Source organism: Diadema antillarum, unplaced genomic scaffold, assembly GCF_040938485.1.
Source record: "Diadema antillarum isolate AM-2024a unplaced genomic scaffold, OU_Dant_1.0 seq00000488_RagTag, whole genome shotgun sequence".
NCBI lineage: Eukaryota > Metazoa > Echinodermata > Echinoidea > Diadematoida > Diadematidae > Diadema > Diadema antillarum.
The window spans coordinates 555001-568175 of NW_027271450.1; the positions used below are offsets into that span (position 1 = coordinate 555001).

Sequence of the window (13175 nt, forward strand, 5' to 3'; positions counted from 1 at the left end):
CCTGAATTGTATCTACCGGATGAATTTTGACGAGTGTGTGTAGGAGGTCGTCTGTTAATCAGGGTGAGTGTACATATTAGAAGAGTAAACCTTTGATGACAATGATGTATGTACTAACTGAAAGGAATTAACTCAGGCATGAATAAGAGATTGAGAATGGACATCAATAATCCCTCAATATCACGGAAGCTTAATCTTGTGGGCTCCGAAATATGATTGAGATGGATAGTTGAAAGAAAGGGGGTAATGTTCGTTATTCCGAAGGTTCGTTAATCCAAAAAATGGGGGGGGGGGGGGGGGGGGAGTGCCTACTGACGAACATTTGGAATTACGAATCTTATGTTGTTTTCGGATTAGCAAACCTTCGGAATAACGAACCTTCGGAATAACAGACTGTCACCTTCTCAAACATATCCTTACCAAACAGTGTACGCACGTCATTATTTCAGAATTGATTTAATAAAGTAACGTTTATTCCATTGATAGCAGGGGTCCTAACATCATTATGCCAGAAAGACAGACATGCAAAAAGACAACCAACCCAACAGAATATTTAACCCCAAACAAACAAATGAACAAATAAACAAACCAACGTGCATATATGGAATTAAAAAAAAAGAACAAAGTTACCTTCTTCTAGAGCTTCTTGGTATGCTTCATAGAGGTTGACCTGTGAGCTGCCGTAAGCGGCGTCCTCTGGGTTCAGCAGGTTGCCATAGTCGTAGTACTCGATGGGCTGAGGCTCAGGATCAAAGAGCAGTTCCTCCTAAGGTAGCCAATAAGAGACAAACACCGTGACTGGTAAACATTCATTAAAAATGTCCGAATGTGGCCTAATTGCACTTTAAATTAAGGAGCCCAGAATGCCTCCAGTCAAAACAAGTCTTCCTTTCTTTGTTCGTTTTCCTTGTCACGCGAGGTCCCTCATTTTCATCTTGGTTTTCTTGTTGGTTGTTATTCCCTATTTCCCTGGTCAACGTTGTATTGACATTAGATTTGTAATTACTCACAAGCAGGAAAGAAGTTCGAATAATTACATCTCCATGTTTATCCCCTTAGGGTGTAATTTGTGTTCGTTAGCGGCTGAATGTCCCTTGCAATGTTGTTAACAGTCCTCCTGGTCGACCCCTTACATAGACAATTCCTGTTAATCACCGTCTGGACACTTTGTAGTCTTCAAGGTTCTTGGATATTCAAATTGAAGTTAATTTTCCGAAGTCCTAGATTTAGTATAGAGTCTCCTCTCGCTAATCCTTCCTCTCTTCTCTTTATTCTCTCTCTCTCTCTTTTACTTGTCACCAGTAATTACGTACCGGTACCTTAACAGGCACAATGTCTATCTGTTATCATTGTTATTATCATTATCATTATAAATTCTTCTTCTTCTTTTTCTTCTTATCATTATTGTTATTATTATTATTATTATTATTATTATCATTATTATTATTGTTATTATTATTATTATTATTATTATTATTATTATTATTATTGTTATTATTATTATTATTATTATCATTATTATTATTATTACTACATTATTATTATTATTATTATTATTATTATTATTATTATTATTATCATTATTATTATTATTATTATTATTATTATTATTATTATCATTATTATTATTATTACTACTACTACTACTACTACTACTACTACTACTACAACTATTATTATTATTATTATTACTATCATCTTCATCATCATTATCAGTATCATTATTATCATCATTTCATCGCTCTCTTTAATACAAGTATCCCTCCCCATTGGATACAGACCTCAAACCCAAACTGTCTGAGGATGAATTTGGTTTACATCAAATAGTTTTAATAACTGACCAGGGCAATGTCCGGGTTTGCTTCTTCCATTTGAGGTTGATACGTCTCAAATAGCGCCCTCGACAGTTCGACTTGTTGTAGCATCAATAGATTTCTCAGCTGTGCTGCTACGGCGTCTTTCAGTTCGTATGCTTGCGACTCGCTTATCTGTAAGAATCAACAAAATATTTTGGCATGAGAAAGGATTACTCAACATCGGGCATAGTAACAAAGCATTCACGCACACACATGCATACAATACAGACAGACAATAAGGTGAGTGATGGCATAATGGTGTTATTTGGGTACGGTTGTGTGTACGTGTGTGTGTGTGTGTGTGTGAGAGAGAGGTTATTATTATCATTATTATTATTATCACTATTATTATTGTTATTATTATTATTATTATTATTATTATTATTATTATCATTACTATATCATTATCATTATTATTATTGTGATCATTATCATTATTATTATCATTACTATTATTATTATTATTATTATCATTATTATTATCATTATCAATATTATTAATATCTATTCAGCATTTGCACGACAATACATGTGATAACAGATAAACAAACAAAACAAGCAAAATACAAGGATACAAGACGTCAGGCTTTCCCTGGTGAGCTTCCCTAAGTTGCCTGGTTGGAAAAAAATATCACTATGGTCCTTAGCCTAATCAGGGAATAGTTGAAACACACACACACACACACACGTACACAAAACTGAATACAAATAATTTCAAATTGAGCATGTACACCAGGTGAATTATTTTACATACGAACTAGAAATATCACTATGGCGAATGGTATTCGTCCCTCTCCCCATAAAAGTAAGTCCAGTGTAAAAAAAAAAAAAGTGTTGTAAATTATGACTGAGAGCCTGGCTAAGAGCATAAAACTCTCTTTTATTTCTTCCAACTTATACGATATATAGCATTTTAAAAAAAATGAACTGAAGCATAATTCAGACGTAATACACAATAGAGGGATAAATTTTAAAGGTCATCATACATAATAAATTAGATAAAAAACGAACAAGAAATGAGACGTGTAGTGAAGTGAAAGAAAAGGTGTCTCGTAAAAGCCTTAACGACTTGCAGTGATGGGATCACCTGACTGTAAAGAGTTGAATTACACAAAAATGAAATTCTAACGCTTGTATGGATGTGTGTGTGTGTGTGTGTGTGTGTGTGTGTGTGTGTGTGTGGAGCTTAATACTGACCAAAGATTTTATTAGACCCCGAGGAGCTCTCTGATGAAGAAAAAGAAACAAAACAAAACAAGACGCACACACAAACAAAACAAAACTAGAGAGGGGCCGTCAAAGGCGGCAGACCCACGCCTAAGTACAAAGTCGGGGTAAACATAATGTGCATTCGGTCATCTACCAGAATTCGGCCACTTAATTGCCAGTGTGCTTTATCACCAGCCAGTGAGTTCTACCAAAGGTCGTACACTGAAGTGTACGATCTTTGGTTCTACAGTCACATCACACGCAAATCACATCATTACACATACGGTATTAACACTCATTCACGTACAGGAAAGTCCTTAAGTCTCCTCCAAAAATCCATCGAAAATCCCAAATTCCACCGTCAAAAGTGCAGAATCGGAACTTTTCCAAGCGCGCGCGAATTAAGTCCAGTTTTAAGAGTATTGTCTACGCGACGGGTCGCGGAAAAAGCGCTAAAAATCGAGAAATACGCCGTTTTCTTGCGGGATATTTTGATTATAGCAAGCCGAGAGTGTGATGATATCAAAGGTCGTATGAGTGTACGATCTTTGATGGTATCCACAAAAGCAAAAAAGAAAAACAAAATTTACGTACCCCCTAGGCAATTACCCCTATGATTAGTGTCTACGGGAATTATTCAATGCAAGGGTTGAATGCAAATGTCTACTGCACCAGTATTCGGCCACCAACGAGCGCCGCAACGTCCCCGGTGCAATTTTGCACCAACAGTGTAGAGCGCGATGCATTTTCAGCGGCCTTGCACACGCATTGACATTGAGCACGCATATCGTGCAGTGTGACTGCGACCGAGCAAAATGCTCCTCCAACGAAAAAAACAATCAATGTTAATTTGAAAAATCATCAAATATCAAAGGTCGTATGAGTGTACGATCTTTGATGGTATCCACAAAAGCAAAAAAGAAAAACAAAATTTACGTACCCCCTAGGCAATTACCCCTATGATTAGTGTCTACGGGAATTATTCAATGCAAGGGTTGAATGCAAATGTCTACTGCACCAGTATTCGGCCACCAACGAGCGCCGCAACGTCCCCGGTGCAATTTTGCACCAACAGTGTAGAGCGCGATGCATTTTCAGCGGCCTTGCACACGCATTGACATTGAGCACGCATATCGTGCAGTGTGACTGCGACCGAGCAAAATGCTCCTCCAACGAAAAAAACAATCAATGTTAATTTGAAAAATCATCAAATATCAAAGGTCGTATGAGTGTACGATCTTTGATGGTATCCACAAAAGCAAAAAAGAAAAACAAAATTTACGTACCCCCTAGGCAATTACCCCTATGATTAGTGTCTACGGGAATTATTCAATGCAAGGGTTGAATGCAAATGTCTACTGCACCAGTATTCGGCCACCAACGAGCGCCGCAACGTCCCCGGTGCAATTTTGCACCAACAGTGTAGAGCGCGATGCATTTTCAGCGGCCTTGCACACGCATTGATATTGAGCACGCATATCGTGCAGTGTGACTGCGACCGAGCAAAATGCTCCTCCAACGAAAAAAACAATCAATGTTAATTTGAAAAATCATCAAAATACGGGCCAGTTTGTGATGACGGAGAACGAACTTTCATAAATCTAGAAGGACATAGTCCCTCAAATAGGCCTAAACGTAAATTTCGGAATTCTTACGAACATTTGAGCAGCGAAGTCGGATCGTTGGGGAGTTTATGTGTTCGTATGGTAGCGGAAAATCGCAAAGTGAGAAACGGGAAATTTTCGGAATGGTCACTATACCATGGGGTCAAAACTTCAAGGTCACACAGAATTTGCAAGGGTCAACCGATTATCACCAAAATCTAATCGATTCTTTCCTGTCATTATCCAAACATTCCCTGAACATTTCGTGCAAATCCGTTTACCCGTTCTCTTGTTATCTTGTACACAAACAAACAAACAAACAAACAAACAAAAAAACAAAAAAACAAACAAACAAACAAACAAACAAACAAACATACGGAACCCTTTACATAACCCCCTGCCGATTTTCATCGGCGTGGGTAACAAAACAAAACTTGTAATGTATTAGGGCGGAATTGAGTGATAATCTCGACCTGTATGTCGGCTAACTCGCCCCCGTTGGGACAGCATAACGACATACATCGAGTTTTCAGCTTGCAAGATCCACCCAGGTCCTGCTCATCGCAGAGTGTACACAATCACATTTTGACAATAAGTTGAGTAATGAATGTGTTATGAAATCCACCCACCTCTGTTTCATCCCGACCTTATTTTCCTGATCTATAAGGCCTAATGACGTGGGCGAAGCCTTTAAGGAGTTTAATGATTTAATAGATCATCAGAGAAGATTAGCAACCACCTGCCTTATACGACCACTAGAAACAATTTCCTAGGAGAGAAAAGCGTGTTAACGAACCTGTCTATAGCGGCCACCTGTCTCTAACGGCCACTTTTTTCGTCCCCCCTTGAGTGGACGCTAAAGACAGGTTTGACTGTAGTTAATGAAAACTGGTTTTAGTAAAACATTATTAGACTCTAATATCTTTTTCTTGCGTATCTACGATCGCAAATTTGAAGATTTTTACTCAAAGAGTCCTACAGTTGTGAGTTTTTAGTTACACTAATTCTAATAGGTCCTATGTTGGTCGCGTTTACAACATAATGTCATGCATAACGTTAGCATCACTTACGTAGCCATCGTGGAGAAGTAATCTTAAAGCTCGAAGGAAGCCCGCTGCATCGTCGGTTTCGACCACGAACTTCGCCACTTCGACGGGGTCTTGCAGCTCTAGCATGAGTTCGCGGGCAGCTGATGGTGTAAGCATGTATTGGAATTCATCTTCCGTGTCTTCTTCGCCCATTCCTTCATTTAACTCTTCCTCTTCCTCCTCTTCCTCCTCCTCGACCCCCTCCTCCTCCTCCTCATCATCTGCCAATGTTTGTTCTTCTGCGATGTCGAGTGCCGCCGTGTCATCGAGCTCCTTCTCGCCAGCTTCAATGTTTTCTGTTACTGAAGCACAATAGATGCAAATAATACAAAATCATTGGCTTTGCTGGATTGTCATTTATGCTTTCAGTCAATTGCCTTTAATTTCTGTACATTGTGATATGCACATCTAATCGGCAACAAAAATAGCTTCCTGAAATTACATGAAAGGAGTGTGGGGGATAGAAAAAAATCGCTCTGTGCCTTCAGGGTAAGACGCAGTTAGCCAAGGTTAGTTATGTGAGTACTGCGTGTTATTTGTTGCTATATCGCTGCCGGCTGTCATAGTTATGTCCTTCTATTCACTGAAGATTCAAAAAGTCATGAAAATAAATCAAAATATTTGAGTCGCGACGTATAGTCAGACGCAAATTGAAGTTTTAGTGAAGCGGCAAATTTGTTTACCACATCCGATGATTTTTTTTCTTCATCAGCCCACTAACTGAAGGTCAATAGTGTCTCTAGTGTCGATTCTTCTCAGTTCACGCTTTTCAGCTCTTCATCACTGCGTCACTATCTGTCTACAATAGCAATATACCTTTGTCCACTCTATTCACATGTTCTCTTTTAGTTGAATCCATACAGATGAAAAAGTGTACGAGTGTCTTCACTGTATATAGACATAAAGTGAACCATGAAATACGTTTGTTTAAGTCCGTGCGCTTATAAGTTATCTGGTTACATTTAACGCGTGTTTTAGAAAGTGAAACAAAAGGTGTGGCACTAAAAGAAAAGCCTCATAACATGGCCGGTAGTATTCAGAACGGGAAAGGAAAGTCACGTGGATGGTGCAATGAGAGTCACGTGCTTGAACAGACCCGTCAAATACTAGTATTCATGGTAGGCGCCAACTCGTCGTCTGCGCGAAACCTAATTTTTGCTTGTGGGCGAGAGCGCCGCGCTACCAAAATGGATCTCTTACGTCGCCAAGCCGATACCGTGTAGAAGCGGCCAGAGTTAGTCGTGCAACTCAATCATGAGCGATTATATTTGTTATCCGAGAATCTTACCAAAATGTTCCAGGAGATCGGCTAACCCAGAAAGTCTCCGAGGAAAATAGCCTGTTTTCTAATTTACATTAAAAATCGGCAATATTAGTTTATATACACCTTAAGAGTGAAAAATAAGTTAATGACAATCTACCATGTCACAAATATTTGTTCTTCACAGATGTCGTTATCACACCGTGTATGCATACACTCTTACGAGTTATCAACCTGTGCTATTTTTTTTAATAATTTCCTGTAATACGTGGTCTCATTCGGTACGTTAGAAAAACAAATGTTCTAGTAGAAGTAAATAAAACGAAACAATATTGCTCCAAAGTCTAATGGTTCTTATTTGCTTCTCACTCAGAGCAATATTAATGTACTCTGTGAATCCCCAGAGAAGTACACTTTTTGTTTATTCTAACCTTTTTTCTGTCCTTCGTTTTCACTCGTCACTTTACTGTTGTGATCTACTTGAATGTCTTGGTAATTGATGACCTCTTGACCCATGTCTTCATCTCCTTCCGGTACATCTTCTTCTGGTTCCGTGTCAGCTCCTGAACGATCTTCTGCACGATAATGACAATAAAGTTGTATATATCACAATCTCGCATTCGTGTACTTGGCAAGTAGCTGTTTATTCCAAATGAACAGGCGATCCAGTTTACTTTCACATATCATGTTCTTGATCAATGCTATGACATACTTTTTATTCTTATCGGTGTGATGTAGCTGTGAGTTACGTTTGCGTTGCACAGAAATAAAAATATACTTATTATTTGTCTTCTCATTTCCAAACCAAAAAGCGACAATTAATGTAAACAAAAATCTCTGAAGGATCCTGCTAAGAAGACAGATTGACTCCACCATCCCTGGATATGTTGAGAAATAAACCACACTTGCGACCATGAAAGGTCCCCAATCATTGTCAGTACATTGATTGCCGTCTGGGCCAATCACCGGTGGCGCTGTACGGGGCGCAGTTCGCTGCTCCCCATCATCAGTTGGACACAGTGTTGGACAGATACGCCCACGCGCCTGCTGGTATTAGGTGCTTCTCAGCCAGATCCCGCCCCAGGCGACTTGTGGTAAGCCGTCTCAATCTACAGCCTGATCCCATACGCGCCCACATGGCTTACTCCTTGTGTCAGCCCTACATTCAAAATGATGCCCTGAAGGGCGATTCTTTCTTCTTCTTTTGTGTTTTGGCCACCTGAGTTTCTTGTCGATTTCAGTTAGCAGGTGGTATATGTCCGTTACCTAATTGTTGAAATATCGCAAAGGTAAACATTATGGAAAATTGCCCGTTTGTTTGTTGATTCTGCATTATCTCAAGGTTGACCGCCATCAATTTTTTTTCCATGAAACAATCCAAAACATTGAAATAAAGTACTAAAGGTTTCACTTAATATCAAAAAACTTCGATGCTGACTTAGACCAACTGACTGACATGCAAAAACGATGTACAGTAACATGTAATTCTGTCTTTGAGCATTGGAAAAACTAGATAACAAGTGTACTAATTACTTCTATACGGCAACCCTAAGAACAGAAGGGTCCATGACTCGAAGGTTCGAAAGTGGTTGCTATTTCTATTTCAAACGTGAGATATTGAAAACTCATAAATGTTTACAAAATACAGCTTCAGTACATTATTAGCTATTAACCGTAATGAGGTAATTGAGGAAATGTTGATAAAGCTAATCCATAACTGTGGCTAATGAGCAATATTGTGTGTGTGTCTCTGTATGTGTGCGTGTGTGTGCGTATGTGTGTGTGCATGGTGTGTCTCTGTATGTGTGTGTATGTGTGTGTGTGTTTGGCTGTGGGTATGAGCTGGTGCGCGTGTCCGCACAGGCATTATGTGTCTCATCGATAAATCGATTATACACAAAGAGAACATTGCTGGGCGCTGAAACCCCTCAAAATGTCCCCACGTCACATATTTACGTCAGAGATCACCATGGCAACCGATATCGACAGTCAGACGCAAAAACAGAAAGAAAAAAGTATCTACTCCGAGTTTTAATCTTGGAGCACTTTGAAAGCAGGATGAATGTGAGTCTGTGCGTGTGTGAATGTGTGTGTGTGTGTGTGTGTGTGTGTGTGTGTGTGTGTGTGTGTATGCGTGCGTGCGTGCTTGTGTGTGCGTGTTAAATTGTAGCCAAGTTAAGGTCGTAAAAAAGCGCTACCGTCGATTTTGGTACCAAGATGCGATTTTCAATTCTACGCCCCTTTATGACAATTCGTCTTTAAAGCTAATATATTAGATTATGGTGAAAATACGGGAGGTATAGGGATTGACAATGTCTGAAACAGCTACCTGTCATATAAAATCATAAAAGCGATTTTTTTTTTCGTCAAACTAAAAATGAAAAACAAATAAATCTTAAATGTAACTATAAAAAGAAAATCATGTTGTTGTTTCTTTTTTCCTCAACCGCCTCTGTAAATATGCTTATGATACCGCGGGGCCGGATATGTATCAATAACCACATAACGTTAATCTCGTCTCAAAAATAATGGTGTAACTTAGTATCATATTGTAGTATCTTCTTTTTTATCATAAAACAAATATAAGATGTGTTATCTTTCGATCTTTCATGATGATGTTTTTGAAGCCTTGTTTATCTTTCGTTGTCCCTGTCTAGATGAGATGGTATATCGGGAAGCCATGTTGAAACCATAAGGACCGTCCAACTAGTTTGAAATGAGCATTCCTGACAAAAGAGAAAATAAGAATCCCTGCCAGCCTCTTCCCCTTTTTGAAAGAGCGGTGTGTGGAAGAGGTGATGAGGCAAAAATTTCATTAGGGCGTGAGGTCGACTGAATAATTTGCTCGTCGAGATAACCCGCCATATTTTCCGGGGCAATTTAAGAGACCGCTGCGCGTCTCTATACACACACAGACTCATAAAACTAACCCAGTATTATGCGCTTCCCATATTGTGAAAAGAACCTCGCGCCAAACTGAATGAATATCCCACTGAGTTATTCCATCCAGAAATACGTCATTTTGTCGATCTTATATGAGACAAAAAAGATAATATGATCGTTTGGCCCTTGACTTCAATATGTACAGACGTAGACGGCCTAAAGTTAAGCTTGTTTCCGTAACGTTTTGGTTTCTACACTTTAATGGACTAGCCTTTGGATATCATGACAAGTAGTAGCGCAGCGTAAAATGAGGCATGCAATCACGGCTCTCTACAGGGTTGTCTTTATGTCTAATACAATACCGATAGCGCCATTGCATTTGTTGTATAGGACGGTGGAAGTTTAATCAGCCCAAGGAGGTATGCCTCGTTGATCAGCCGATCCTTACTGTGGAGAATTGTGTCAGTTTGTCATGCTTTTGAGTCAGAATATGCTTTTTTCATCGAGTTAAATTTTTATTTCATTTGATAAATACACAAGCAAAATAAAGCTGACATTACTATCGTCCAGAATGAATCTTCGGATTGCTCAGCAAGACGGCGGCATTGAACCCCAATCATCACAGGCATAAATGCACCTGTTGATTTCTTTTTGTCCATCCATATGAAAACTAATTACAGCCAGTTGGAACGCCATCTTTTGAACATCCTTTGGTGAAATCAGGCGAGGTTCGTAGCTTCGCATCACTTCTATTAAAATCCTGCACACGAAAGGACAAGACCCATGGGAGGTATACAGTGAGGGAGTTGGGAGTGGGATTCGTGTAAATGGTCAATACAGTGACAATGGATGGGTCCGCTGCTGCTAGGTGTATGGAGCTGGGGCGTATACTCTGTGTATACCCACCAGGACATTCTACTCTCCGGTGCATGAACTTAGTGATTCCAAGTCTTTCCAGAGGCGGATCCAGGAATTCCGTAAAGGGGAGGCACCTTTACAGAATTAAAGGGGGCGCACGCTCCCTACCTCCCATTTTTTCATTTCTTTTGTTTAAACTAAAGATAAAGAAAGGGCGCACGCCTGGTGCACCCTCCTCTGGATCCGCCACTGCTTTCTTCTATCTTTTTTTTTTTTGTTCGAACCCACATCTGGTGCATGATATTTCTTTCTTTGTTTTATGAGTGGGCACTTTTTTTTTTCGTGTATATGAATTAGATATTTTGCCATCTTTTTGGCAATGAGTTAGGTGTTATAGGGCAAGTCACCTTCTATCGCGTATGGACACATGCTTATTCCAGACTTGCCTATATGTTCGAGTAAAAACGCTTCAAACACCAAAGCTTTTCAGATGTATCTGCTTTTCTTATGTCCTTGGATAATTGTGGCCACCTATGAAGATTTTGCCACGTTTAATCACGATGTGATTTGTATATTTGGCATCCTTCTTTCTTTGGTGATAACTAAGTAGTTGAGTAGGTAGTGAATATTTACTTTGAATGAAACGGCCTTATATCTAGATGTAAATTTTGGGTTTCCTCATCCTACGCTATCTGGAAAACTCTTACCATCTGATCGCAAGAACGATCTCAGCTACTTGTTCAAGATGTAAGCTACCTGACAGAATTTTATTGAGAACCTATCTGAACTTTGAATTGTGAATGCCTGTAAAGTTACTACAAAAATGCCAATAGACGTCAGTCTGCCGGTTTGGTTTCACTGTTAGGCGTAGTGAGTCACCTCTAAGTGTCAATATAGTTTTCTGTAAATTTATCCTTTACTTTATATGAGAAATTTATGCACTGTATTCTGAATGAATGTGTGAATGAATATCTAAGTGGAAGTCCATTAAATCCTCACCTATACGTGATACACTACACGTGTTTGCATACTACAACACATGATGGACACATTCCGTGAGAACACGTGACCAGAGAAGGCCAACAATGGATTGACGTGTTTCTGTTACTATGGTGACAAGAGAACAAGGTGGACGAACTTTTTCAAGAGACATCGAGGGACTACTCCAGTAGTCACAGGGGAGAGTCTTTCAACCAATTGAAAGTTTCAATAATTCGACCATTGAGATTCTTGTTTCATCGTCAATAATGTTCGGACCTTACTTGACCATTGCAATAATTTGTGAGTTGACTAATTACAAGTTGAACGAATTGACCGATAAGGTTAGAAAAGAATATTTCTGTACGTAGGAGCCTCTTTCATCTTTCATCCGAGTTTTGTTGACTCTTCCGCAAACCTCTTGTAATACAGCCATGGGAGCTGGGTATTATAACCCAGACACTGAGAGGTATTGATTGAAGAATCAGCATGTAATGATTAGCTCTTTTTACTAATTGATTCGAACATCACAATAAATATCACTGTGTTCATGAAGAATTCAAAATTGAGAGATCCAATTCGCCAGCTGAGAACCGCCAAACCATGAATACTTTAGAATGGAAGCAAACTAATAGCTGTATTTCTGGTTCATTGGTCCCTTAAGACTACCCTCCTTGCTGGATGTCTCACCTTGAACTTGTTTCCCTTGCGTGTCCTCATCTTGTAATGTCAATGCTGAGTCAACCTATGAAACAGAGAAATGAAAAGAATAAGTCAATTCACAATGTAACACAAAAAAATGCTATGAAAGGCAAACAAACAATAAGCAGACATTTGAAGAGCGCAGTTTTTGGTGATTTCATATCTTCATACGATAGCATTTTGGCAGCCAGCTGGTTCGGATAAAAGCAAGGTGGTAAAATCTATTCTATCTATAAATACGATTGTCGTATTGCTTTTGCAATTTTTGTGTATTTTGACCGAAGCTGCCCCATAAAGTTTTGCACGTAGTTTTGGACTCGGTATTTTTAGTAATTATGAGGATCACGCCTCGATTGCAGAGATGAGTGATGAATAAATACTGCTGTGGTGATGCAGTCCGGTGCTTAACGCTAAAAATCCTCATGAAAGTTTGCAGGTGCACGAGAAAGGTCCGAAGCGAAACACAAACATCCTATCAGTGTGATCGGGCAGACGATGGATAATCGTTGTCATGGCGACGACAGAGTGTTTTAAGGTCATAGAGTGGGCGGGAGCAACTGATGTGTTGCAAGTGCCTATTCGCAGACCCTTGTGTCCGCATCCGCCCGCCCACTACACTTCACGGAAGAAGACAAACACAGCAAAGATCCTAGGTGATGTCTTATGGACAAGCTCCTTCAACCACCATTTGCTGACCTCCAACAAACGCCCAGCCCTGAAACGTGTCTCGTCAAAT

General features: G+C 39.5%; 1 protein-coding gene across 1 annotated transcript in view; it reads right to left on the reverse strand.

Moving 5' to 3' along the window:
* Nucleotides 1–13175, reverse strand: part of LOC139733717 (uncharacterized) — a 45013-nt gene that overhangs the window by 4184 nt on the left and 27654 nt on the right. The window contains exons 3-7 of the mRNA XM_071644529.1: nucleotides 12428–12482; nucleotides 7450–7593; nucleotides 5740–6059; nucleotides 1842–1988; nucleotides 631–766 (exon numbers count right to left, since the gene is read on the reverse strand). Coding sequence (XP_071500630.1) covers nucleotides 631–766; nucleotides 1842–1988; nucleotides 5740–6059; nucleotides 7450–7593; nucleotides 12428–12482 — 802 coding nt within the window. The remainder of the gene's footprint in view (nucleotides 1–630; nucleotides 767–1841; nucleotides 1989–5739; nucleotides 6060–7449; nucleotides 7594–12427; nucleotides 12483–13175) is intronic.